We start from the raw sequence: 27,448 nt of genomic DNA, 5'->3' as shown, positions 1-27,448 counted from the left end.
ACGACGGTGGTGTGTGTACATCTGCCACCGATTCGATCGTGAATCCTAAACCGCGTTTTAGGGGACGGCGGCGAAGATTATCGGTTGTTCGTCTCACCGACAGAATCCATTTCGGCTCTGCAATACAATATGCCAATATGGTATGGAATACTAGAGCTAACAAAAAGAAAAGGTAGGCAGCATTTGGAGGAGCCCCACCATGCAACCATGTTCATACAGAAGGTCAACGTCTCCATCCATGGTCGTAGTGTTCGCCAGGGACCAAGGTCCAAATGACCAATCTTTAATCTCGGATTCTTTTTTGCAGCCAATCTTCAGAGCCTCGTCTTTTAGCTTGTATTAAGCATTAACAAAGCAGCTTATTAATGATTAAAAATAATCTATGGATAATTTTTTATATAAATATATCCTTAAAAATATGAAAGCAAATCTTAAAAAATAAATTACGATGAAAAAACATCACAGTTGATTTTAAATCTAAAATTTGGCGAAAAGATAGGACTAATTACGCGTAGGTTGCCTTAAGCCATCCTGTACTACGCGTCAAGAAGCCAGACAAAGTTCCTGCTCTGCAAAAGGCGCCACAAAAAGGAACCTCCATTCGCAAGTCCAAGCTTGATGAAGTATTTTAGTGTTCCACAGAAGGGAATACGTCCAATCCAGCAAATGGTGACAACTTGTGTGTGTTGTGTAACGCCGATCAGAGCAGGAGAAATTGAGGCCAGTCTGTCGTAGTAACTGCGTTTTTCTTCGTGTCTGATTACCGGTCGTTGTTCCCATTACCTCAAGCTAACCTAATTCTGTGCTACAGCACAGACAGGTACGTTAGTGCTTCAATATTACTGAGAAATAAATTAAGCCTTTGCAAACGATCGATGGTTGACACCGCCGCGATTATTACGCCATGATGGCATTTACAAGCCACCCGATCGATCTGCCGTTAAGTTACGGTTCCCGGGCTCGGTCGTACTGCCTCCGTTTACTCTGCCGTGTCGTGTGGCATCGCAAGAGGAAAAGAAGCTTTTGCATCCAGGCTTTGTGACGTCCACACGATCCAACCATCAGCTAACCTGAATTGAGAAATCGGGATTAGGGTCTCTTTGCAAAGTAGTAAGAGTTGCTCCAGCTAACACTTGTGTACGTGAAAACGACATGCAATATGCGGATGGTAAGGCACATTGGCAGCGTTGTTGCAAATCCATGTCAGCTACAGTTTTTTTTTCTGCAAATCTTTGGAGGCACTATTGTTGTACTTCAGGTTGTTCTACTATCAAAATCAGAAAATCAATACTAGTACGTAGGAGGAATTCAGGATCAAAAAACAGCCTGCAAGACAAGCTCCGTCTCTGTGCATCTCAGCCGTTGAAAATTTAATCGGACGGATTAGATCGCGTCCGAATTTTGTAGTGTGGTTGCGATGTCATTTGTGGCATCCTCCCCCGTTTTCTCCTCGTCTCTAAACAAAAGCAATGGAAAGTCTCCTTTCCAAATACCAATATTCTGCTCGCTCTGTTTTGCTTCCCTCCTCTCCTCTCCTCGGCTTCACCTCCTCCCCACGCCGCATGGTCTGATCAGCCAAGAAAACCACCCACCCAGCCATGCTGCCACCGCCGGCCGCCACCGCGCTGCTGCTGCTGCTCCTGGCCCTCGCCGCCGGCGCGCCCGTCGTGGCCAACGACCTCGCGTCCGACGCCGCGGCGCTGCAGGCGTTCCTGGCGCCGTTCGGGTCGGCGTCCGTGTCGTGGAACTCGTCCCAGCCGACGTGCTCCTGGACCGGCGTCGTCTGCACCGGCGGACGCGTCACGGAGATCCACCTCCCCGGGGTTGGCCTCCGGGGCGACGTCCCCGTGGGCGCGCTCGGGAGCCTCGACAAGCTCGCCGTGCTGTCGCTGCGCTACAACGCGCTCTCCGGCCCGCTGCCGTCTGACCTGGCCAAGTGCGCTGAGCTCCGGGTCATTAATCTGCAGTCAAATCACTTCTCCGGCGATCTTCCCTCGGAGATTCTGGCTCTCCCGGCGTTGACGCAGCTCAACCTCGCGGACAACCGCTTTTCCGGGAGGATCCCACCGACCATCGCCAAGAACGGGAAGCTGCAGTTGCTCTACTTGGACGGCAACCTCTTCACCGGCGAGCTGCCGAACGTGAACATGCCATTGCTCGCCTCATTCAACGTCTCCTTCAACAACCTCACCGGCGCGATACCCAGTGCTCTCGGCGGCATGCCGGCGACGTCTTTCCTCGGCATGCCGCTGCTGTGTGGCAAGCCCCTGTCGCCTTGCCGAACGCCAATTTCCAACCCGCCGTCCCAGGCTCCGGCGCTTTCTCCAGAAGGCGCGGTCCCGTCGGGCGGCCGCGGGCGAGGCGGACGCCACCTGGCGGGCGGAGCCATCGCCGGCATTGTGATCGGATGCGCATTCGGCTTCCTTCTTATCGCCGGCGTTCTGGTCCTGGTGTGTGGTGCCCTGCAACGCAAGCCAAGACCCCACCACAACTATGACGTCGCGGCGGAGCTCGCCTTGCACAGCAAAGAAGCAATGAGCCCGAGTGCATACACTCCACGTGTCTCGGACGCGCGGCCGCCGCAGCCGCCGCCGCCACCGGTGGCCCCCACGGTACAGCCTGCCGTCGCCGCCAACGTCACCGGAAAGAAGAAGCTCTTCTTCTTCGGGAGGGTGCCGCGGCCGTACGACCTCGAGGACCTGCTGCGCGCGTCCGCCGAGGTTCTTGGCAAGGGAACGTACGGGACAACGTACAAGGCATCGCTCGAGTCCGGGCCGGTGGTCGCCGTGAAGCGCCTCAAGGAGACCTCGTTGCCGGAGCGCGAGTTCCGGGACAAGATCGCGGCGATCGGCGGGCTGGACCACCCTAACGTCGTGCCGCTGCAGGCCTACTACTTCAGCAAGGACGAGAAGCTCGTGGTGTACGAGCTCGTCGCCATGGGCAGCCTCTCGTCGATGCTTCACGGTATGCTCGGTGTTCTTCTTGCTTGCTCCTCTCTGTTTCAGTGCTCGAAATTGAACCAAAGTTTCTAATTTGATCTGACAATGCTAGGTAACCGTGGCTCCGGCCGGTCGCCGCTGAGCTGGGAGTCGAGGAGGCGCATCGCGCTGGCGTCGGCGCGCGGGCTGGAGTACATCCACGCGACGGGCTCCAAGGTGGTGCACGGCAACATCAAGTCGTCGAACATACTCCTCGGGCGGTCGGTGGACGCGCGCGTGGCGGACCACGGCCTCGCGCACCTCGTCGGCCCGGCCGGCGCGCCGTCCAACCGGGTGGCGGGGTATCGCGCGCCGGAGGTGGTGGCGGACCCGTGGCGGCTGTCGCAGAAGGCCGACGTGTACAGCTTCGGCGTGCTGCTCCTGGAGCTGCTCACGGGGAAGGCGCCCACGCACGCCGTGCTGCACGACGACGAAGGCGTGGACCTGCCGCGGTGGGCGCGCTCCGTGGTGCGGGAGGAGTGGACGTCCGAGGTGTTCGACACGGAGCTGCTCAGGCACGCCGGGGCCGAGGAGGAGATGGTGGAGATGCTGCGTCTGGCGATGGACTGCACCGCAGCGGCGCCGGACCAGCGACCGGCGATGCCGGAGATCGCCGTGCGCATCGAGCAGCTGGGCGGCGCGGGGTCGGCGTCCGCGCGTACCGCCCGGAGCGCGTCCATGGACGACGCCGACGACCGGCCGCTCAGGCCCACCGGATCGATTCGCGGGAGCTGAAGCTTGATGAACTCCACATAGTGCTCGTTCGGTAACTCCATGGAAATGTCTCCTTTTTCTTCTTCTTTTTCGCTGGTTCTTTCCTTTGTGTTAGGAAATTACTTACGGTGTGATGTTAATTCTTTGAAGTTTCATGAATTTCTTGATTCTTCTTTTTTTTAGTCGGATTCCAACCATCCGATTAGCTGCGTGTTTTGAGAGAGATGTTGGTCTTAGGAGAAGCACTGGTGCAATATGTAATTACTACATGGTTGATGTCACTATTGGTAATCAGAGATTACTTCATTCGAGGTTTGACTCCCGCGCAATTTGAACCGCTTCCCGGTTGATTTCCTTTTAGATCGTGCGGGCCACTTGTGTCGATGTCATCATCTGGCCGCTGCCGCTACATGAATTTGCCATGCACACACTGGAGACTAGCGCAAAAAAAGCTGAAAAAGGCGTCCTTTGCACGCATCCTGCTCATGCTCAGCTCAGTGACAGCTACAGGGACGTACAGCTCCGATCTTTTTTACACGACTTGTTCCGAGCAACCAAAACCAATAGGCGTCCCGGTAAACCATGTGCTGTTAAAAACCCGTAACTAATGCCAATTTGGTGCGGCTCGCCCTTTCTATATTGCAATGTGCAGCTAGGATTAGAAGGGTTGTGCGAGCAAGCAACAAGAACATGGCCACGCGTTGGGAGCAAACCAGGCTTTGTACCAAAGATACGAACTGCTCCAATCATGACAACGCGTGAGCGAGACGGTGCCTGTCTGTGTTCAGCTCGTACGTACTCCTACTGGCCGAGCACAACTTATTCAGCCCGAGAGAATCCCAAATTTTTTTAGGGCAAGCTAACCCGAGAGAATCCTAACTTGCCCGAGCAAAATAAAAGGAGATCAATACGGTTGTAGATCATGCAACGCGCTGCCTGTCATTAGTTGTCATCGTGCTTTTTTATAAAAGGAGGCTCTGATCGCTCGAGCCGGCCGGGGTCGTTTCGCTGCCCCCACTAATAGAGCACGAAGGAACGAATGATAATCAGTGGGCTATTTCTGAACAATAATTGTCGACGTGAATTATTGGCCGCCGGTCCTTGGAGCACAGCTCGGCCAGCGAGCAGGGATCCATCCAACCAACCCATTGCGATCCATGTGTGCGCTGAACTGAACAAGCCTTTCGGCAGCATTGCAGCAATAGTGGCTCTCTGCTATGCCCCTGCTCCTCTACACTTACCATCGCCACACAGTGACGCAATTTTCTGGTCGATTTGATCGCTGATTTCAGGACTAGCTAAGCAGCGTGGCGCTGTACGGCGGTGGTGGCAAGGGGAGGCACATGGAAGGCGGCGCATTGAAGAGAACTTTGGTTGGGAGTAAAGCAGGCAGGCGTCGTGGTGCGGACCTGCCTTGCTACGGGCTACCACGGGTAGCTGCTGCAGCAGGGCCGATCGATCGATCGATCAATCGGTCGGGCGCTTTTCGTTGCGCCGGTCCCCGCGGCTCCCGGCCGGTTAGGTGGCCACGGCGGCCGGACGAACGTATCACATCAGCACGGAGAGGAGGGGGGGAGACCGCTCGTCCTGCCCCCGGCAGTTGCGCTAATTAGCTCTTGGCGAAGTGCGTGCCACCACGTGCCGTGCCGCGCGACGCGGCGCGAGCAGTTGCCTTGGCCCGCGTCCGCTGCAAAAACTGCAACGCGAGCGCACCCCCGGTTGCGCAGCGGGACTCCATTTTGTTGGTGTTCCGTTTGCAGAATCGCAGTGCGGCGAGCACGGGGACGGTGGACCGGTGGTGCGGCCGCCCGGTCCGGCCGGCCATCTTGCGGGCACGCGTGCGGGACGGCACTAACGAGCGCGTCGGTGATCGAACTGCTCCGATCTCCAGGCCACTTGTGGACGGTCCGGATCACTTGGTGAGGTAGGCTGAAGCCTTGTAAGGTGATGATGGGGGGTCAGTCTAATGCGCGGGCCGGCGCGCCCGGCCGCATGATCGTATACGTATACGTACACTATATACATATATACATACACACTTTAGACCTATAAATATAAATTTTATAGACATAAATTTTATACATGCAAACTTTATAACCATAAACTTTACGTATACAAATTTAATATAGTTTATACATACAAACTCTTCCATATTAAAATCCAATGAGTACAAATATTATATATACACAAAATGTAATAGATATAAACTTGATACATATAAATTTTTATATGTATATATTTATATATGCAAACCTTATATATAAAATAAAAAATAAAGTATACACGTAAAGTAAAAACACCTGTTTTGGGCCCGTTCGCGTGAGCGCTCGCTAACTAGCCATTTCGGATGATGGGCCGTCAGTCCACGGACCGGTGACACGAAGGAAAAATCTCAGCGTGCTTCAGGCCATTACACGCCTAAACGGCCTACTTGATGACGGTCGTTCTGGTCAAAATATAAGCCCACGATACGGCCCTTCAGTTTTCTGACGGCCGTTCTGGTCGAAACACTTTCAAGTTTCTTTCTTTCGTCCTAATCCAAAAACCGGCAATGGGCCCCTCCTGTCATCGACTCAGTCCGGCCTCACCTTCTTCTCTCCCAAGAAATAAACCCCTCTCACAAAACCCATTAAACGCTCAGATCCGCACCCACACAAACGCTCGCCCCATCCCCAAGCGGCGGCGACACCAAATCCCCTCTTCTCTCTCTCTCTCTTTGCTAGGGTTTATCTCCACTCCGCCGCCACCGGAAGACGAGAGCGAGAGCGAGAGCGCCATGGCGGGCGGACCCGCGGCTGTGTCGTTCCTGACCAACATCGCCAAGGCGGCGGCTGGTATCGGAGCGGCGGCCTCCCTCCTGTCTGCGTCGCTCTACACCGTCGACGGCGGCGAGCGCGCCGTCATCTTCGACCGGTTCCGCGGGGTGCTGCCGGAGACCGTCGGCGAGGGGACCCACTTCCTCGTGCCGTGGCTCCAGAAGCCCTTCATCTTCGACATCCGCACGCGCCCGCACAACTTCTCCTCCAACTCCGGCACCAAGGACCTGCAGATGGTCAACCTCACCCTCCGCCTCCTCTCCCGCCCCGACGTCGTGCACCTGCCCACCATCTTCACCTCCCTCGGCCTCGAGTACGACGACAAGGTCCTCCCCTCCATCGGCAACGAGGTGCTCAAGGCCGTCGTCGCGCAGTTCAACGCCGACCAGCTGCTCACGGACCGTCCCCACGTCTCCGCACTCGTCCGCGACGCGCTCATCCGCCGCGCCCGCGAGTTCAACATCATCCTCGACGACGTCGCCATCACCCACCTCTCCTACGGCATCGAGTTCTCGCAGGCCGTCGAGAAGAAGCAGGTGGCGCAGCAGGAGGCCGAGCGCTCCAAGTTCCTCGTCGCCAAAGCTGAGCAAGAGAGGCGCGCTGCCATCGTGCGTGCAGAGGGAGAAAGTGAGTCTGCGCGGCTCATTTCTGAGGCCACCGCTGCTGCTGGGACAGGGCTGATTGAGCTGAGGAGGATCGAGGCGGCCAAGGAGATCGCTGCCGAGCTAGCCCGTTCTCCTAATGTTGCATATGTTCCTTCTGGGGACAATGGCCGGATGCTGCTCGGCCTCAATGCTGCTGGGTTTGGCCGGTGATCTGTTGCTCCAATTTTACCCCTTTAGTTGCCCAAGCATCCGCTCTGTGTTATTGGAAACTGAAATGATGGTATCGAGAACTATGGTATCAGCTACCTTTGTCGTATTTAGTTTGGATGTGTTGGAATGAAATGTGTTAATCTTGCAATCCAAATAAGGTCTGGGTCTAGACTCATTCATGATTTGTCTCTCTGGATTAAGCGTTATGGTGTTGTTCAATCTGCATGCTACTTTATGCTTTCTCTTATTTATTTCATTGTTCTTAACACCACAGGTCTGTATTTTCGCTTCCTAATTTTTGCCTTATTGATTGTGCACTTAACTCCTGCAAGATGATTCTAGTTGTCTTTTGACATTTAGAATTGTCCTTTTGAAAATTTGATCATTGCAGGAATGATGTTTGGGTTGGTATCTGCTGTTCACTTGTGTTCTTAAGCAGCTGTCTTGGAACCATAATTTCCTTCATTTGCATGCAGCTTATGCCCTGCAGTTCCTAAGAACTCTGTGGCCCATCTAATTAAACTGGACTTTAGCTGTTGTATCATACAAATCAATTTTCGATATGGAATGACAGTATTTAGCGGGCTGATGTTTTGATATTTGATTTTAGCTTCACAATGTGGTTTAGGCATGCATAGTCAAAATATGACCCATTTCATTGTTGTAGTTTACCCCTGCAATTTTGTCCATAATAGCCTGTGTCCTGTGATGCTTGCATTGGTTCTGATATGTAGTTTTGCACCGGCACATGATGAATGCTGTCTTTATTGTTAATACCATCTATATACATTCATGCAATGTAGAGGTGTCAGTTCCTGTTTAAGTTCTTGTCTACAATCTGGTTGGAAATTGTATTTTTGTGTTATAGATCTCAGTATTCTGAAATGTTGGGTGGCACATTATATGTTTGTAGCCCCATAGTTTGTAGCCTCGTGTTATCTGGGGTTCTATTGTTGAATGCCGGTGCTCTCTCGAAATAGTGTATAGCTGAATTCACCTCACACCAGTATATCTGTTTTGTGATTGGTTGTCTTCCTGTAGGCTTTTAATTGAGGCATTCATGTTTGCATTTCCTAAACTTTTGATCCGTTAGGTCCTTTTGAGATGATGATTGATTACCCATGGAGAAAGCATAGTTGAAGGTCAATTCAATCCTGGTACCTCCATCATGGGGTTGACAGTTCCTCCTAGGCTTTTGATTTGATGTTGAGTTCATGTTACCCTCGATGGCTCTGCTTCTGCCTTCTGTGATTGGTGGTGGCCGGTGACGTGATCACGGTTGCTGTGCCATGAGCCCATACTTCCTGGAGGGAGATGTTCTACAGTTTTGCAATGCTGTTGGCAATCAAAGTTTTGCTGTCTCCAGGTTTCTTGGTTTTACCCAGATTCTAGAAATACCCTGCAAATGCTTACTGCAGATCTATATCGCTGAAACCCTAAGCATGGGTTACTGTTACGCCTGTTCTCTTGCCTTTGCTCGGTGAGGTTTTATGCCGGTATAGCCTAAAAGCGTCGAGCAATAGGTTGCGTAATTCTATGTGCCTGTCGTGCTCTATGCTGTTAACTTTTATTCATATAGATACATCTTTTGCTTTCAGCATTCCAGGTTCTTGCCAGCCCCCTCCTGGGTACCATGTAATATTATTGTATCGCCGAGCTATTTGATACAAGTCTTATTTATAGCAAAATTGCTATGCGTATGACTCAATCATCCGATTTACGTACGATTCAATTGATCAACGGCTGTGATGTTATTCACTTAACCCCTTTAGTTGATAGTATAATTAGGTCGTACGTACACACGTGTAGCGGGACGAAAAAAGCCATCCAGGTCCAATATATAGAACCGAGTCATCCAAGTCCAGCATAGAGAACCGAGTCATCCAGGTCCAGCAAGCAAGAGGTGGTCGAATTCTTGCTTGCCGTACGCAAATGCTCGCGACGCGAGGATGCATATCCATGTAGTTTTGTAGTTACAAATTATAACTGCTTATAAAACAGAACTTAAATTTTGAAACTTAATTCTGAATTCTGAATTTGATTTCATAGTTTTTTAATCGTAGTTTGTTTTAAAGATTTTACTTTTAAGTCCCCGTAAACTGCTTTTTGTTTGCAACAGCACTATTTCACTCTTCTCTCCAAAAAAACGAAAAGTCTGATTCAGCTGCTGTATGGGCTAGCGCAACCGCGGAGCCCGACCGTGCATAAGCCAGGCCGCAGCCATCTCCGAGACTCCGACTCTCCGTACGCAGGGGAGCCGCGGGATTTTGGCCCGGCTCCTTCCATCCCGCGGCCACTTCGCGCGGCGCGATCCCGTTGGTCTCGAGGCTGCGTGGGATTCTTCTTCCCCCACCGGCTTCCGAATCGGGGGGCCCCGACAGTTTGTCAAACGCACCTGGGGCGCGTACGTACGGGACGGGCGGTCGAGTTCTTCCAGGGCCCACGTGCCACTGGCTCCTGGCCATAACTCAAGTCCACTTCCGTTGGCCATCTCGTGTCAGTCTGGGACGGTGTCCCCGCCAAGCTGACCGGATTGTGATAAGTTGATAACCTTGGTGATGAGTGATGACCTTAGATTTACTCCCCACAATAATCACTAACATAAAGACTAAGCAATAGCTATAATCAATAGCTATATATACATATATATATATATATATATATATATATATATGGTTGGACATTTTGATGTTAGAGAATTTAAAATAAATCAAGTTTAGAGAAAAAAATACATGCTAATTAATGTAGACGTGTATGTACATCTTATATTATGGAATAAAGAAAAAAATAGTTATAGGATTGAGGGAGTATGATACTAATCAAGTTCAGGTTCTGATTTAATAACGTTGGTGAAAACTAACTACTGACCAACTTTAGCTCCTGATTAATTCAGCATGATGTTTTGCTTTGTATGGCGTTCTCAGTTCAGAGGGCCTTTTATCTAGTGGTGCACTGGTGCTAAAACCCTTGTCGGTGTTAAGGACAATAATGTGGAGGCCACGTTGTACACTAGAACCCCAATGTCACGCTGTACGATTTTGAAGTTTGAACGCCATAATAAATTAAACAGCCCCGATACTAAAAAAGAATGCACCAAATCTAGCGCAGCAACCTAACACTGTATGCATAGAGAAGAGAACTAAACTGGACCTTGATTAATACTCCCATTCGATGAAAAATTGATCTGCCACTTCGAAGCAAACCAAGCTCCATTCTGTCTCAAAAGTTGCTCCCACGAATTCCAGGAGCAGCAACCCCAAACAAACACTCGCCGGCCATCTCCCCTAACCCCACTGCACCTCGGAGACAGAAAAACCTCACGCGCCTCCCACGCGCGGCCGGCCACCATCCATCAAATGCCCCCTCGCCACTGCCGCCGCTAGCCGCTAGCCTCCATGGACCGGGCCTCCGAGGAGCTGGAGCGCCGCAGCCGCTACCTCAGCTCGCTCGTCCGCCGCACCAAGCTCGCTGACCCGCCCGAGCCCGAGTCCGAGCCGGAGCCGGAGCTGGAGCGGGAGAGGGAAGTGGTGCCGAAGGCGGCGGCGGAGCCCGGTGCTGGGGAGGGGAAGGGCGGGGAGGTGGTGGAGGCGAGGGAGGAGAATAAGCAGGCGAAGGAGAAGGAGGCGAAGGCGCCCAAGGGCAAGGGGGAGGGGAATGGGGAGGAGAGGAAGGTGGCGGTGCGCGTGCGGGCGGCCGACATGCCGCCGGGGCTGCAGCGCCGCGCGATCCGGGTCGCCCTGGAGGCCAGCGCCGCCATGCCGCGGATCGACAGCAAGCGTCTCGCGCTCGCGCTGAAGAAGGTATCGTGCGCTCAGCGAATTGTTTCTTCTTATAACTGAATCTGTCATTTACTCGCGGAATTGCTCATTAGTTAGAGTGTATGTCCAAACTTGATTAGATGATTTATATGCTGCCGTAAAATGAAGGATATGTTACACGATCCTAAGATTAAAGAGATCTAGAGGTTTGTTCTACTAGTAATGATATTAGTTTGATTCTGCCATCTTTTAGAATACGTGCATCTAGATTTAGGTCTTAGGAGCGTCTGGACTCTGGACTACTTGGAATAGTTCGAGAAGTTATTTAGTGTTGCCAGTGAAGCTGGATGAGAATGATATGTTGACCTATTAAGTGGAGCAGGATGGTGCCAGGTCAATTTGTTCATTTATGAGAGATGGTCCACTATAGAGCTCACGGAATATCTGTGAGATTTGGAGAACGTGAGGGTAGTCATATTTCTTTGCTGCTATTGGTGCTTTACCAACCAGTTCCAAATTCCAACCACGTGAAGAGTTGTACATGGATGATTTCATGAGAACTAAGCATCATGTGTGCTCTAGGAATCCAAAGACTGTTGAACCGACGAGAAGTTATGGTCTTGTGCAATAGAGCTAGGTTCCTGCTGTACATCCTTTCACCCTCTCTTAATGAAATTTGGTCGCCCGCCCTTCGGCCGACCCGGCAAAAAAAAAAAAAGAGCTAGGTTCCCAGCTTGGTTTTGTAGATATGGTAGTTGTTCAATTGATGTTGAGTTATCAATCATGATTGTGACTGATGATCAATGGGATTGCTGACTGGCATAGCTGCAAAGGCAAGATACCATTGAATAAGTTGGTCCTGAGCTTTAACTTCACAACTATTCATGTTGCTGAGTATTTGAGATATAGACATGTTTCTTATCAATAAATATAACAAACTAATTTTGGAGTAAATGGATTTTCTGGAGAGTTGGAACAAGAGAATGCAAATGTGCTATCAAGCTCTACTTTTGCTAAAAATATTATCCGTTGGCATCCAGCTTCTCAGCTTGTTGCGCAAAGGAGTGGTTTCATATAAATTCATGCAAGAATATCAAGAAAATTGCTGTGAATGCAAGGCATGACCATTACTGCTTTGTTTTGTCTTTCCCTTTTTTCTATGAACTAAGTGGTAGCACCTACTTGTGTAGTTGTGTGTGCCTGCTGTCTTACTGTTATGTTGGTTGAACACTTGAGGATGTGATATTTCTTCCACGGCCTTGAATGCATTCACGCTTCTTGACAATCAGTGGCTGAAATGTTTGTTTCATTTGCTCACAGGAATTTGATACAGCGTATGGGCCTGCTTGGCACTGCATTGTTGGCACAAGCTTTGGTTCCTACGTTACCCACTCCTTGGGAGGTTTCTTGTACTTCTCTGTTGACAAGGTATACATCCTTCTCTTCAGAACCGCTGTTGAACCACTAAGCTACCCACGATAATATGGAGTATCTTTCTACTAAAACAGAAGTGTAGATTCGGTGCAATTTGTAATTCTGAACAGATGATGTATTAGATGCTCATCGAGCAGTAAGCTTGGGTAGAGGTAAATGGCCACTTCTCTACATGCTAAACCGTAAAGCAACCAAGCTTCTGTAACTGCCATGTACTACGTGAGCTCCTGATGTGTAAACTGTTGCACTTTTGACTTGCAAAGCTGTAGCTTAACTGAAATATCCAGTCTGCAACGACGCTCTGTGAACACGGCTTTCAAGCTGTTGATCTCATGGGCTCTTGGCCTCGTAGGAGTTTAGAAACCTTCCTGACGCTCTGATCAGTGAATCCATCTTTACCCCATGCGCACGCTAGAAATATGATCTAAATTACAATATGCAATATATTCGGTTATGTTTTTATATTGTAAGCTAAGCTAGTGCAAAGTCGTGTTGTTTTTCCTGTGTTATAATTATCTTCTTATAGTGGTTATTGTCCGTGTGTGACGGATCGTGCATCTATTTTCCAAATAGCATGTATAATACTCATGGTCTATTGGTTGGTGGTCAGCATGACCGGCGTCCGCTCACTTACGTTTTGGTGACGGAACATGCAACGCCCAGCATGTCCAGATAGTCCAGTTATGGTGACCATCCGCTCCATCAAATTTCCATCTATAATAGCCAACCGAATCATGCTTGCATCTTCGTTATCCTGGAGGACCGGAACGAACAACCCCAAAGTGGCGTGGAGCCAAACCAACCAGAAACACTACAGGCACCGAAGCACGCAGTTGTCCACTGAAGAAGCCCCAGAAAAAACTGAAGCAACACGGCTGCACGCAGTGGTTGCCCGGTGAAGAAGCCCCAGAAAACACTGACGCAGAGACCAAAACAAATAAACAATTGACACAGGATGACCATCATAAACATCAATAAAAAGGCAAACCGAAAAACAGGAAGTGTCACCGAACAGTTCAAGAGGCTCCCCACCCCCAACCAGCACTTGGCTGCTCCAGTCTCCCACCTGCTACGGGCAGCTTAAGGCGACTGCAACCATTGCTAGCAACATCACCATATGGGGAGCCCCAGATTTTCCCGACAACAATCACAGCACATAGCGTCATTACACAGTAGCAAGCACTAGCTACAAGCTTTCTAGGGCAACATAAAGCCGGCTTTACTGCCCCTCACTGGAGTCGCGCTTCGGAGCTTCCCTGATCTCTTCCGCAGTGTCCTCCTGAGTCCACGAACGATTGACACCATTTATTCAAGGGGGTTCAGGTTTATACCTAAGGAGCGGGTGAAAGGATGTGTGAAGAGATGAGTGTTTGAGAAATGGAACGTACCGAGATGTCTGAAGTCCACAGGGTCAAGTTATCACGGAGGAGTTGCATGATCAAAGTGCTGTCCTTGTAGGACTCCTCGCTCAGGGTGTCCAGCTCCGAAATGGCCTCATCAAAAGCCTGTAGAAATTGGTAAAGGGGAACATCATGATGCCAGCTATGTCTCAAAAAAGGTAGAAGCCTCTATGGAACCAAAGTTTTTTTTTGTTGGATCGGTCCAACAACTCCCTGATAGAGCTTAGCAAAGGTACCTCACAGGGTTGACTAGGTTCCAATCAAGTACTCAGGGATTATCAACAACAGGAATTATCAAACTGAGGTAGTAACATGAATAAGGCTCAGGGAGTTTATTACCATGGGAAAACAAATCAACAAAATATTGACCAATGAGAGGTTGCATAATAAGAGGCATTGGTAAATACTCAGATCTTTAACTTTGTCACTTCCAAGGTGAAAATTGATGGTTAATGCCAAGCAGCTAGAGCTTACAACTGAAGTCTGAAGAGCATATTACTTTTATCTATTATTCTATTCAAGTCAAGCTGATGCATAATGTAAATTAATTACCATAACATGCAATGACAGATCTAAACTCAAAAATAGGTAATGCAAGCTCAGGGTCTCCCAAAATGAATTGTGAGACTTAACGACAATAATCATACAGTGCACACAGTATGGCCCTCTTGGGATTTGTTTTCCCTCTAGGCGTGCCGCGTGCATCTGTTATCTCACAACGTCTAAACATTATAAATTTCTATTGTTCTACAAGTCAATGACAGCATAACACTGAAAAGAAAAACTAAACCAAAAGGTGTTGGTTGTTCTGTCCATAGCATGAACAAAAAAAGTGCACATATCTATGACTGCCGGTTTTGCGAATGATGGTCACAAGGCTGCATAATTACAGATAGCGAAGTCTCACCAAATGACCAAAACACTGTAAAGAAGGGGCATGCTGTTTAGAAATGTGAGAGCATTAAAAAAGTTTGTAAAAACCTGTATGCCGTTACTGCTGTGTACATCTCAAGCAAACTAGCAGCAACATCTTTTCACTTCTTCTTATGCTTATAAACCAAAATTTAAATTTTTAACCTTAAAGTTAGAGTTAATTTTGTGGTTTTTTCGTTGTAGTTTATTTTTTATTAGATCGTTGTCAATATATATATAAAAGTTTTATTCACAAATTATTTTTTATTTACAAATATACCATTTGGATTTTGCTTTGAAAAAGTCAAACAATCACCCCTAACCTTTTAGTTTTGTGGACTTAACAATGCCATCCTTTTCTGGAAGCAGAATGCAAAATATGGCTAAAGGAACGATAACAAAAGGAATGCGTGATATGATTTTTGAAGTGGCTAAAGGAACGATAACAAAAGGAATGCGTGATGTGATTTTTGAAGTATTAAGAAGCTACTGCTAACTGAATGTACTATGGATTTACGATAATCCAATTGTATAATTACAACAACAAACATCATGACACCATTAAGAAACAAATATCAATGGTTAAACAGAAGATCTAGGTGATGCAGAAAAAACCAACCTGCTTTGCGAGGTTGCAGGCACGATCAGGCGAGTTGAGGATCTCATAGTAGAACACCGAGAAATTCAGAGCAAGCCCAAGCCTAATTGGATGAGTTGGAGGCAGCTCAGCCAAAGCAATATCCTACACCACAAAATAAGTCTCTTGTTAAATAGAAGCACCAAATGTATAAAATCCCCACGAAACAAAGACAGCAGAATATCGCTTCAACATAATTTTCCACAATGTAATCAAGGAATATGAAAAAGAAAAATCCACCTGAGCAGCCTTGTATGCTACCATGGTATTCTCAGCAGCATCCTTCCTCTCAGCCCCGGTCTTGAATTCAGCAAGGTACCTGTTTATTAAAATTGAGTTTAGCAAAACAAGCAAACACACACCAGTAAATGCAATACATGGCTACCCATCATATTACCTGTAGTAGTCACCCTTCATTTTGAGGTAGAAGACCTTGGACTCAGGGGCAGTGGAAGAGGGGACAAGGTGGGTTTCGAGCAGCTTGAGAATGCCGTCACAAATCTTGGTGAGTTCGGTCTCGATCTTGCCGCGGTAGTCCTTGATGAGTGTGACACGGTCTTCGTTACCACGGCTTTCCTCCTTCTGCTCAATGGAAGAGATGATGCGCCATGACGCGCGGCGGGCTCCAATCACGTTCTTGTATGCAACAGACAGGAGGTTGCGCTCCTCCACGGTGAGCTCCTCGGAGTCAACCGTCTTGGCCACTTTCTCCATGAATTCGACCATCTCCTCGTACCTCTCGGCCTGCTCAGCGAGCTTGGCCATGTACACATTCTCTTCACGGGAAAGCTCCGGCTGTGCCGACATCTTTGCTATCTATAAACCTATACAAACTCTACAAATGCCAAGTCTGCAAGATCAAACAAAGAACTAATCGTTACCTCCAAATCTGCCTCTCGGGATTCCATACAAACAATTTAAAGAGTAACCTAAAATGCATGACATAAAGGAATAAATTCAGAAGCCAAAAAAACAATCTAAAAACATGCTTTGTATGGACTCCATCCTATTCCTGTTTCCGGTGGGCACGCCAATGACTTCATGTTTGATTTTTGAATTTTGCACAGTAGCGCATTTCAAGCAGTTTTTGAATTACTACTCCGCAGTCCTCGCTCGGAGTTCCCAAGCTAACTATAGGCAGCAAGGTCGATCTAATCGTCAACCATCGATCAAAAAGAGAAAAAAAAAAGTATAAGCGGATTCTCATAAACAAACACAACCAGAACTTCCGAACCCCTACAGAATTCAGGCCTCGACGGATCCAACCGTACTCCGTCGCAAATCAAATCAACCACGCATAGATCACTCCAAAACCACCAGAGACCTAGAAACAAAACTACCACTAATCACGACACGCCTCAGAAAGCGCTACATAAAAACAGCAGGGTTTAGCAGAGAATTCAGACGGGGGAAAACGCAGATCACGCGGGTAGATCATGCTAGCAAGTACCATCCGATCTAACAAATCGAACAGAAACAAAACACCGAAGCGAAATTCTAGGGTGAGGGATCAAAATTTGAAGAGGAGGAGGGGGAGGGGATCGCGAGCGAGCGAGCGATACCTCTGTGTGCGTCTCGTCGCGCTCTGGCGTCGGAACTGGGGCAGGAACGCGAGGGAGGGGGGCCCCTAGAAATGCCTCCCTCCGAGTCCGTCCCGGCCAATGAGCGCCCGACGCGTGTCCCTCCACCGTGGCATGCCGGGCACGTGGAGCCCTGGCCCCACCACGCAGCCGCACACGGCCCCCACGCGGGAAACGTCGAGCCGACGCCGTGGCCCACATGCCAGCGTGAGCCCGGCCGGGGCGGGTCCACCGGGCGCGTCGTGCTGGATGATAAGCATCGGCGACAGCCTGGACTCGTTGGACCGGGGCGCAGGGTCGCAGGGCGGGGGCTTCATTTTTGCACCGGTCGCGGATCTTACCCGCGAGGAGAGGGGAGGAGAGGAGGGAGGCTGTTGCGTGGGGCCCCTGTGACACGGTGGCCACGTGCTGCGTGCGTCGGGTGCGGGCGGGGTGTGTGAACTGGACGGCGCGGACAGCGGGACAGGTGAGGCGGCGACCGCGGGGGCGAGGCGAAGGCGTGGCGCTGAGCAGGCCACGGGGCCCACCACGAGGCCGGCCGGCCGGCCGGCCCGTCGGGGTTTGGAGCTTTTCAACGAGGCCCCTGGATCAAACCACCAGCCGTGGCAGCCGCCATGGAATTTTGTCAAAGAAGGCCCTGGATATTATACGATACTCCAATGCAGGAACATCTCCAACGTTGCCCGATATCTCCTCGCAGAACTTATTTTTACAAAATTAGTTTTAAAATAAATCTTTAATAATGTCCAATATGCTCAAGAAAAACAAGCCCCTATAAGACATCTGGAACGGATTGCGATCGTAAGTAGCAGTTCTTATGCTCGCAACCAAGATCCCAAAATATGTGTGTTTTGCGTACGAGCTCAATTCCTACTTTTGAATGTTCTTTCGGCTCATCATACGGCAGCAAACAACAGGGCAGAACACTGGAGCTGTATTGTTCTCCTACAAAATTGCTTAAAAATCAAGCAAGCTTAGAAAGATATTCCGCTTCTCCTTTTCTAAAATGCACTTTCAACTAACTAGCTAACGATGTCGTGCGCCACGGTTCGTCAAAGTCGTTAGGCATGACCATGGATCGGAGGTCGCACTCGTTCATGCACCGGAGGCGAGGCTACTCCACATTGGAAATTCGAGAGATGGAGCCCTACCAAACACATCCCCTAATTAAGGCGACGGTCGCCGGCGAGAGAAAAGAGCTAGCTTTTGCCGATAGAAAAGTCACGAACAGCTGGTATGTCGCCATCGTTCTAGGCTTATGCAAATGCAGTGTATTGATACGCTGAGCGTAGGATGAACTTAAAGCACATAATTAATCGGTTTTTGTCATCTTCCGTGATGCCATTCGTATGACTTTTACGTCTACCGGCTCTGTTTGGTTAGGCTTGATCTCCAAAGGGAAGTTGCAGGCGATTATCTGGATCCTATACTTAGCCAACTTGGCAACTTGATTCTTCTTTTGTAGTTGTTGTTTTCGCCAGGGAGAGTGCCCGAGTGGGAGACCAAATTGTAGGTTCCGACCAAACACGAAACGGTGAAAACAATAAAGGCAGCTCAAAGTCTTTACCCTGTGCGTGTGATTGTGTGAATGGCATTTCCACGAAATGGGCCTCTCGTCTCAGCCCACTCAGGTCGCTAATACGCGCTAATCGCACCGGGAAGCAAATGAAACTCAATTCATGAGCCGAGGACTGTGAAGTAGTCCCTTTTTACAAGAATAAACTAAACCCGCCAGATATAGGCCCACGGCCCATGATTATGCCTCGGCGTTTGCTTCCCCTCCTGCTGCCGTACGTGTTCGTTTCGTGATGTTCACGAGTCCATCCTCGTACCATCCTTCGTTCCTCGGGGTTTTTGATATTAAAAATTTTAGGATAATTTTTTTTTATCTTTTTGACATAAATTTATACAAATATACGAAAAATGTAAGTTATAGTAAAAAATATTTAGTAATAATTCATAAAAAATAAATGATAATTGTGCAAGTCTTTGCATAATAAAAAGTTGATGACATTATTTATTGAAACACATAGGGAATACTTGTTTTTATAAGACTTGCTTGTCCACTGAATTATATACACATTACACATGCATGTCATATATTTTAATAGAGTTTTAAATAGAATGATTCTTTTTATCCCGTGGTAAAGCACGGGCATTATACTAGTACAATAAAAAATATGATACCTTGAGATATTTTTTTAAAGATAATAAAAAACTATCATTCCTGTTATAGTTTTAGTCATCCTGCCATCAACGGTACATCACTCATGTCTGCTACTCTGCTCTGTCTTTGGAAATGGTAGGCCGATAAGGACATGCACAATGCTCCAATATGGCGATTGACCACAACACACCATGTCAGAGCTGTGGTGCTAGGTGATCGTAGATCGTGCCTTCGCGGAGATGCACGCGTCCTATAGAGGGCATAAAGAGCCTCGTTAGTTTGCCAAAGAGGGGCGGGCAAGAGATAGAGGGGTGGCAGTCAAGAAAGAAGTATCAGTTGGGCTCCATACGTAGCTGTAGAGCCACAGTCGCTGGGCTCCATCCGCCGTCGCCGCGCCCCCTAGAACCGTCGGTGCTGTGCTCCATTGGAGCCACCGTCGCCGCTGCCACCCGTGATGGCGCGCCGTTTGCCATTGCTTGTGCTGGATCTGGCGAGAACACTGGATCTAAGGAGAGAGGGAAGAGGGGGCAATAGTGTTATAACATTTAACTTTTGCAAACTTTTACTGCATATATTTTTGGTATTATCCTATTTATAATAAAACAAAGGGTGCATTTATAAATAGAAGGAACTAAAACGTAAAATGGTAAGGATCCCACCTCGAAGTGGCTTGCATTGTGAGGCTTGTGACTTCATCCTATATGATAACCAAGACAACTCTTAGTGAGTGGTTTGTATTGTACATGCGCTAAGAGTGCAAAGAACATGTAGCCTTCTTGCATTTGACGTAGTTGACTCTTAAGTCTTCATTTGACCATTCATCATATTTTAAAAATAATTATTAATTATTTTTTGATTTGATTTATTACTTAAAAACATTTTAAATATCCATCAAACATAAAACTAAACATCAACGGTGACAAATAAAATAAACGGATGGAGTATGAATGAGCTATGCTTAGTGTTGTGTGCATCTTATTGACAAGAGAGCGATGATGTAATACCAATCATTCTACACCGCACATCTAACCTCGATCAGCCAGCTTATTCAGAACGTGTAAACCAAAACGCATCTAGACGGCATTCCGGTTCGTGTGTTGAAAAGAAAAGGTATTTTTTTTTCAAGGGATTCTCTGCTCGATTGATGTTTGTCATGGAAAGCGGCCACAAAAGCGTTAATGCCTAAATGGCCAAAGAATCCATCTAGATGGGAGATTAAATCTAATCATCGAAACCACCATTATCTCGACATAACGGAAATCAAATCATTGCTTTATTAAGGATTGTGCATCGATCGGACGGGGCCAAGATTCCACCGGTTCTATTCGGCGTCCCCTTTTGAACCGCGATAAGTTTTCATAAACTGTGGATGAACCGAGGCCTCTCCTTTTGTCTCGGCACCTAATCAATAATCATGCGCTCTTAATTATGATCTAATTGGCTTTATGTCTGCGCCCAAATTTTTGGGCATCTTTTTTTTCCCCAGCATGTGTCATATCCTGGAAAAGCATGAGCCTCGATTGGCTTAGCTTCACTATAAGTATGCCCTGTAATTAGCAGCTGTTTGCGTGCACTGATCAGAAGTAAGCATGGTCTCCCCGTCAGTTCTTCCCAAGGTCTGTGACTAATCACAGTATCACACTGCCATTTCGTGACTGAAATACACTGCAGATGATTAACTAGTTTAGTGTCTGACTGTCTGTGATGTCTAATCTGATGGATCATGCATGGATGGAACGACGCAAATATGAATTTGTCCTTCTATATTGTGTTTATGGACATCTCTCCCCGTCGATCTTCTGCTTGTATTATGGTTGATCTAACACTGCACCCACCCTTTTTTCTTCCATTCAGGTGGTCGATGATGCCGTCGAGGGCACTCCTCGCCGGGCCAAATGGTGGTACGTGACGTTCCACAACGTGACCGCCATGGTGGGCGCCGGCGTGCTCAGCTTGCCGTACGCCATGGCTCACCTAGGATGGTAATTAAGTTACTTTTTACGTACTCGCGCCATGCATGACCGGAGCGTGTCATGATTCACCTTGGTTGTCGGTTTGGATCAATGGAGCAGGGGACCAGGGACGGCGGCGCTGGCGGCGTCGTGGGGGATGACGCTGTACACGCTGCGGCTGCTGATCGAGCTGCACGAGTGCGTGCCGGGCGTGCGGTTCGACCGGTACCGTGACCTCGGCGCGCACGCGCTGGGCCCGCGCCTGGGGCCCTGGCTCGTCGTGCCGCAGCAGCTCATCGTGCAGCTCGGCTGCGACGTGGTGTACATGGTCATCGGCGGCGAGTGCCTCCAGAAGTTCGCCGAGTCGGCGTGCCCGTCGTGCGCGCCGCTGCACCAGTCGTACTGGATCTGCATCTTCGGCTCCTCCCAGTTCCTCCTCTCCCAGCTCCCCAGCCTCGACTCCATCACCGCCGTCTCCCTCGCCGCCGCTGTCATGTCTCTCAGGTTCGTAGCTAGCTAGACCTACGAACATTGTAGTGCACGTTTGATGGTAATTAACCATGGATCAATGGATGCTAATTACGTCCGCAGCTACTCGACGATATCGTGGGCGGCGTGCGTGGCGAGGGGGCCGGCGGGCGGGGTGAGCTACGCGTACAAGGAGGGGACGGCGGCGGACTCGGTGTTCCGGGTGTGCAGCGCGCTGGGCCAGGTGGCGTTCGCGTACGCGGGGCACGGCGTGGTGCTGGAGATCCAGGCCACGGTCCCGTCCAGGCCGACCAAGCCGTCGAGGGGCCCCATGTGGAAGGGCACCGTCGTGGCTTACCTCGTCACCGCGCTCTGCTACTTCCCCGTCGCGCTCGCCGGCTACTGGGCGTTCGGCCGCGACGTCTCCGACAACGTGCTCGTCGCGCTGCGGCGCCCGCCCTGGCTCGTCGCCGCCGCCAACATGATGGTCGTCGTCCACGTCCTCGGCAGCTACCAGGTGTACGCCATGCCCATCTTCGAGACCCTCGAGACGATCCTGGTCACGAGGCTCAGGGCTCCCCCGGGCGCGCTCCTCCGTCTCGTCGCCCGATCCGCCTACGTCGGTGAGAATCAGCTGCAAACCACCACGCGTCGCTAGCTGATACTGATCACGTACTTCGCATCTGTTCATGTCTGAATCTACCATGGTTTGCAGCGTTCACGCTGTTTGTCGCGGTGACGTTCCCGTTCTTCGGCGACCTGCTCGGCTTCTTCGGGGGCTTCGGGTTCACTCCGACGTCCTACTTCGTAAGACGCCATTGCCTACCCGAGAAGAATTAAAGCTTCCACGAACATAACCCGTCAAACACTGCGCTGTTATTTATTCATAAGATTCAGTCATGAACATGGATCAAATTTTCATAGTTCTACTGCATGCATGCAGCTCCCCTGCATTCTGTGGCTGAAGATCAAGAAGCCTCCGAGATTCAGCGCGTCGTGGTTTGCCAACTGGGTAAATAAAACTGAAGCAAAAACTGTTTGAACTCATGTTAATTAATTATATGGCTGAGAGATTCGGGTTTGACAGGGTGCTGATTGTTTCTTCTGCTTTATGATCTCTCAGGGCTGCATCGTCGTTGGAGTGCTGCTGATGGTCGCTTCCACCATCGGTGGGATACGAAGCATCATCCAGGATGCCTCGACGTTCCAATTCTACTCGTGATGGGTGGTGATGATGTATCCGTACTGACGTACATACAGGATCAGAATGTTCACCCAAGAAACCAGAGGCCTCAAGACCAGTTGCAAACGACGGCATCTTTATTGAACTTCATCGAAGATCGTTGTCCTCACGATGTGTAATGGCATACCAATTGCAATCCACACAGTACACCAGATTTAATACTTTCACAACCGGATTTAATACGTAGTAGATCTAATACTTTCACACGGTTTCACGAACCTAGGCACCTAGCCACTGAATAACATTATTTCACACGAACTCATCAAATCATAAAACCAATCTGAGTGGAGGTTCTATGGAGGGTCTCAAAAGATGGTGGTGTGACACATAATTGATGATTGGATAAATGATTTGAGTTTCATGAGGATGAAATAGGGTGTACACAGTTATCTAGATTGTGAAACTGGATTGAAACTTTTACCAAGAGCAATTCGTTGCATCATCACATATTTTGATGCAAAATTTAAGTGATATGTTAGCATATGAAAGTGTGAAATAAAATTTTGCATTGACAACACTTGTTTCATGCATCCACTTAAACATGTTTATGATGATTTGACATTATTAGAAACCACCCAATAAAATCTTACGCTGAAAATGGCCAAAGACATAGTTCCAATGAGATACTGTAGTGGGATTATCGTGGTAATTATGGAATCTTCATGTGATGATCTACAAATTATACTCCTATTACGACGTGTATAACCTAGCAACAGAAGCTGATGTGCTGTCTTCTACGTGAGAAAATTGCATATATACTATTCCAAAAGAATAAATTCGCTATAATAGCATTAGTAAAATAGGTTTCGCTGAAATACCATCTATACGATAGTTTAGTTTGCTACTTAATTTGCCATTTTCTTCAACTCGTGACGATGAAAACAAAATTTGTGTATTTTTTCTTTTTTTCCCGAAACTGTCCCTGGCTCCCTATTTTTTCATACCAACAGTTTGGAGAGAAATTTGCCTATCCACATGTGTGCGTGGGCGTCGCCGGAGTTGGAGACGACCACCACGCCGCCGCCTATGCCCACCCCTAACCGCGCCACCGTGGACGCCCCCACACCGCGCCGCCGCTTGAGCCAGGACGACCACCGCCGCCGCATGAGCTCCTGCCGTAGCAGCCGTCTCCAAGCTTGGCCGGGCACCCTCTTTCCTCTCCCCTATCGCGCCGCCGCCTGCCACTCGAGCGCGCACTGAGAGCCGCACTAGCTCCTCCACCCCGTCATCACATGACACTCCGACGGTGACATGCCTTGGCTTCCTCTCCTTCCCAGCCACCTCCGCTTCGTCGAGGCTGCGGCCCAGGGCACCCTCTAGGGACGTGTTCACAACCCACCGGCGACGCCGCCAACATCGAGCATGACAGGGACGAAGCCGACGCCTGCGGTCTTTCTCTGCTCGCCGATTGCAGACGTCTCTCTCACTGTGCGATTCAACACATTGACCCAAGGGTACAAACGTCTGAGAAAATATGTAATCAAGGAAAAATAATTTCAAGATGCAAGAAACCATATAAATGACAAAATAGCAAACTAAACTATCGTATGGATGGTATTTCAGCGAAATCCAATTTACTAATAGTATTATATTCATCTTTGCTATTCGGCAGTCGACTGTCTTTTCTTATATGCGTCAGTCGATCCGTGAGCCGTCCAATGGAGCGCCAACATTTGTGCGTCGGATTATGCTAAGGGGATCTGGGTGGCCCACATTTTTATTTTTTTTACTGATACTTTAAAAAAAATCAGTTAACTGATGGATAGATATCCCTATTATATATTATAGAGAATCATTCTTTTCTCCTCCTACTTAGACAATCCGATCTGCAAGCTTCAATATGCCGTGACCACGTAGGCCACGTCTACGACACCTTGTTCCACACAAATCGTGCGCCGCCGCGTCGCGCGCCCGGAGAAAAGCGCTTATCCCCGCCCCACCCCACCCGCGGCCATGGCGGCGCGAACCCTCCTCCCCCTCCCCCTCGCTCTCTGCTACGCCTCCTCTCCGTCTCCGCACCGCGCCACCCTGCTCACCACCCACCGCCGCGGGGCGGCGCGGCCGCTGGCGTCGCCAGGCTGGTGCCCCGTGCGCAGTGACGCCACCTCGCCGCGGCGAGCAGGCCCCCCTGCGCCGTGCGCGGCCAAGCGTCGCGGAGAGGTAGCCTCGGACGACGGCGGCGGCGGGGCGCGCCCGCTTCTTCAGGCGGCGCTGTGGGGCGCTGAGGCCGCGTACATACTCTGGCTCTTCCTCCTCCCGTACGCTCCGGTCCGTACGTAAACACGAACCTCCTCTTCTTTTAGATCCTCTTCTCTTCGTATAGAGAAAATTACAATTTTGACAACCGAAACAATGCGTTTCGCAATTATAGGACACGAAACGCTGTCTTTATAAAAATGACCCTCAAAACGTTAGACACTTGATTCTCATGATATTAAGGGATAATCTAATCTAAATACATGTATATGCTTAGGAAACTACCCATATTGTCCTTCCACCGTATAATGCACTGTTTCATCCTATCGTCATTTTCGTTAGCATCTGCATCCTGGCCGCTTGCGTACCGAGATCGACGAGAGACCCTCGTACACCATCGAGGAACATGGCGCCACAGCCGGCGGCCGGCCCTACCCGTCCTCTCCCAAGATTGACGAGATACTCGCGTACGCCATCGAGGAACATGCATGGCCGCTCCCTGGACGCGCCGGTCTGAAATGTTTCTGCTGCTATGCAGAGGTTCAGGCCTTCCGCCTTCATGCTAAAAACAAATGCTCCAAACTTTGTACTGAGTAATACGCTAAATAGCAGGCCTTCATGCTCCAGGATGCACAGCACAGCAGCCAGCAAGCCACGGGCGGCCAACCAGCTGCATTTTTCGGTCAGTGAACAATGCATTATCGATGGAGGGGTAATATGGGTACTTTTCTAAGCAAATACATGTATGTATATTAGATTACCCCTAATGTCATGAGAATCTAGTGTCCAACGTTTTGAGAGTTATTTTTACGAAGACAATGTTTCATGTCCTATAATTACGAAACGCGTTGTTTCGGTTGTTAAAATTACAATTTTCTCCTTCACATGTCGATAGCTCAAAGACAGCAATTTTGGGACATTACTTCAATATAAACTGAAATACAATTTTAAGATCAGTGAATCACTGATGCATTGCGGTACTGGTTACAGCATTAATTTGGTTCGATATACTTAGCAAATGTGGATTACTAGCATTTGCGTTTGGCAATCTTTTGATTAATTAACATCAATATATTTTTTCGAACATTTGCATCCATGAACTTTACTAATACAGTTTTTACCAAAATACATTAGTGCGTCCGAACGTAGTTTGCGATTAACTTCGGTGTATCCGTGTATGGCAATACAATACTTCGACTCATTATAATCATGCAGGGTGACCCGGTGTGGGCTATCTCGCAAGCCACGATCAGTGACCTTATTGGCCTGTCGCTCAATTTCTTCTTCATCCTACCGTTGCTAAATTCTGGTATGGCTAAAATTTAGGAATTTTTAGGGGTATACTAATTAGAGTTCACTGCCCTACGGCCATGATTCCATTGGTGAGTTTGATGGGCAGTGTAGCTGGAGTTCACCTACTCGAATCCCCGGTGCTACACCCAGTAAGTAACCAACCCACATTTACTTGTCAGTCGTCACATTGTTATGGTTGCCATGGCTTGTGGGTACAGGATCTGTACTAAACTCGGTCTTGCTCACTTGCTTAGATGGCTGAAGGATTGTTCAATTTTGTGATCGCCTGGACGGTGCTCTTTGCGCCACTTCTCTTCACAGATTCTAGGAGGGACCGTTTCAAGGGATCGCTGGACCTATTGTGGGGTTCTCAGATGTTCCTCACAAACAGTAAGATCTCACTGACAAGGAATACTTTGCAGCTCATGGATAAAAATACTTCAGATTACCTGACAACAGTTTTTACTTCTTTAGCTTTCTTGATACCTTACATGGCAATCCGACTCAATGATCCTGACAAGGACCAGTCTCCCCCACAAACATCAAAATTGGGTTCAGTTTTGGTGAGAGGTGCATCGATTGTCGGCCTAACCAGTGGCTTGGTCTGCATCGTGTCGATTGCTTGGGCGCTCTTTGGTCGTGCAGATGCTGGTTTTGGAGGCATTGAAGAACGCTGGCAGTACGTCCAAAGTTATGTCTTTTCAGAGCGGGCTGCTTATGCATTTGTTTGGGACATTCTGCTGTATTCAATATTCCAGCCATGGTTGATCGGAGACAATATTCAGAACGTGAAGGCAGATTCTACTGAGTTTGTGAATTCAGTAAGGTTTGTCCCTGTTATTGGTCTTGTCGCCTACCTCTTTTGCTTGCAGGACAGAGATGCTTAACCGCTACTCCGCTAATTGTGTTGTTGTAACTTCTGTGACCATATATGGAGATTGTGGGTGACTGAATTCTAAGTTAATTTGGTGGTGCATTTTCAGTTCTCACAGTTCATAAAAAGAGAAGTTTTGAGTGCCACGCAGTACTTCCTCTGAAGGCTTCAACTGCTAAATCCGGTTGCTATGAAAAAACACGAAACAACT

The 27,448-nt window shown here is 48.8% G+C and overlaps 6 protein-coding genes across 6 annotated transcripts; 5 read left to right on the top strand and 1 right to left on the bottom strand.

The window, feature by feature from the left end:
- The first annotated feature begins 1,484 nt into the window (after positions 1 to 1,484).
- LOC102720141 (probable inactive receptor kinase RLK902) lies at positions 1,485 to 4,052 on the top strand. Its single transcript, XM_015836000.2, has 2 exons — positions 1,485 to 2,964; positions 3,052 to 4,052. The coding sequence occupies exons 1-2, from the start codon at positions 1,599 to 1,601 to the stop codon at positions 3,711 to 3,713; spliced, it is 2,028 nt and encodes a 675-aa protein (XP_015691486.2). The 5' UTR covers positions 1,485 to 1,598; the 3' UTR covers positions 3,714 to 4,052.
- Positions 4,053 to 6,335: 2,283 nt separating this feature from the next.
- On the top strand, positions 6,336 to 7,543 carry LOC107304119 (prohibitin-3, mitochondrial-like). Its single transcript, XM_015836503.2, has one exon. It carries the CDS (start codon positions 6,469 to 6,471, stop codon positions 7,321 to 7,323), a length of 855 nt encoding a protein of 284 aa, XP_015691989.2. The 5' UTR covers positions 6,336 to 6,468; the 3' UTR covers positions 7,324 to 7,543.
- Positions 7,544 to 10,576: 3,033 nt separating this feature from the next.
- LOC121054145 (DNA translocase FtsK 1-like) lies at positions 10,577 to 12,777 on the top strand. The gene is made up of 2 exons (XM_040523002.1): positions 10,577 to 11,123; positions 12,402 to 12,777. Exons 1-2 carry the CDS (start codon positions 10,719 to 10,721, stop codon positions 12,561 to 12,563), a joined length of 567 nt encoding a protein of 188 aa, XP_040378936.1. The 5' UTR covers positions 10,577 to 10,718; the 3' UTR covers positions 12,564 to 12,777.
- Positions 12,778 to 13,459: 682 nt separating this feature from the next.
- LOC102707483 (14-3-3-like protein GF14-B) lies at positions 13,460 to 17,113 on the bottom strand. The gene is made up of 6 exons (XM_006652296.2): positions 17,027 to 17,113; positions 15,862 to 16,314; positions 15,705 to 15,783; positions 15,447 to 15,569; positions 13,904 to 14,020; positions 13,460 to 13,794 (listed from the first exon to the last, which is right to left on the bottom strand). Exons 2-6 carry the CDS (start codon positions 16,269 to 16,271, stop codon positions 13,735 to 13,737), a joined length of 789 nt encoding a protein of 262 aa, XP_006652359.1. The 5' UTR covers positions 16,272 to 16,314; positions 17,027 to 17,113; the 3' UTR covers positions 13,460 to 13,734.
- Positions 17,114 to 20,791: 3,678 nt separating this feature from the next.
- LOC102719581 (lysine histidine transporter-like 6) lies at positions 20,792 to 23,381 on the top strand. Its single transcript, XM_006653422.2, has 7 exons — positions 20,792 to 20,827; positions 21,066 to 21,193; positions 21,284 to 21,667; positions 21,755 to 22,254; positions 22,347 to 22,438; positions 22,575 to 22,643; positions 22,755 to 23,381. The coding sequence occupies exons 1-7, from the start codon at positions 20,801 to 20,803 to the stop codon at positions 22,851 to 22,853; spliced, it is 1,299 nt and encodes a 432-aa protein (XP_006653485.1). The 5' UTR covers positions 20,792 to 20,800; the 3' UTR covers positions 22,854 to 23,381.
- Positions 23,382 to 24,808: 1,427 nt separating this feature from the next.
- On the top strand, positions 24,809 to 27,381 carry LOC102708146. The gene is made up of 5 exons (XM_006652299.3): positions 24,809 to 25,142; positions 26,286 to 26,379; positions 26,475 to 26,512; positions 26,618 to 26,753; positions 26,838 to 27,381. The coding sequence occupies exons 1-5, from the start codon at positions 24,828 to 24,830 to the stop codon at positions 27,248 to 27,250; spliced, it is 996 nt and encodes a 331-aa protein (XP_006652362.3). The 5' UTR covers positions 24,809 to 24,827; the 3' UTR covers positions 27,251 to 27,381.
- Positions 27,382 to 27,448: the final 67 nt, after the last annotated feature.

This window comes from Oryza brachyantha, chromosome 4, assembly GCF_000231095.2.
Source record: "Oryza brachyantha chromosome 4, ObraRS2, whole genome shotgun sequence".
In the NCBI taxonomy this organism is placed as follows: Eukaryota; Viridiplantae; Streptophyta; class Magnoliopsida; order Poales; family Poaceae; genus Oryza; species Oryza brachyantha.
The sequence above is the reverse complement of the archived record's forward strand: the minus strand, read 5'-3'. Positions and strand labels throughout refer to the sequence as shown.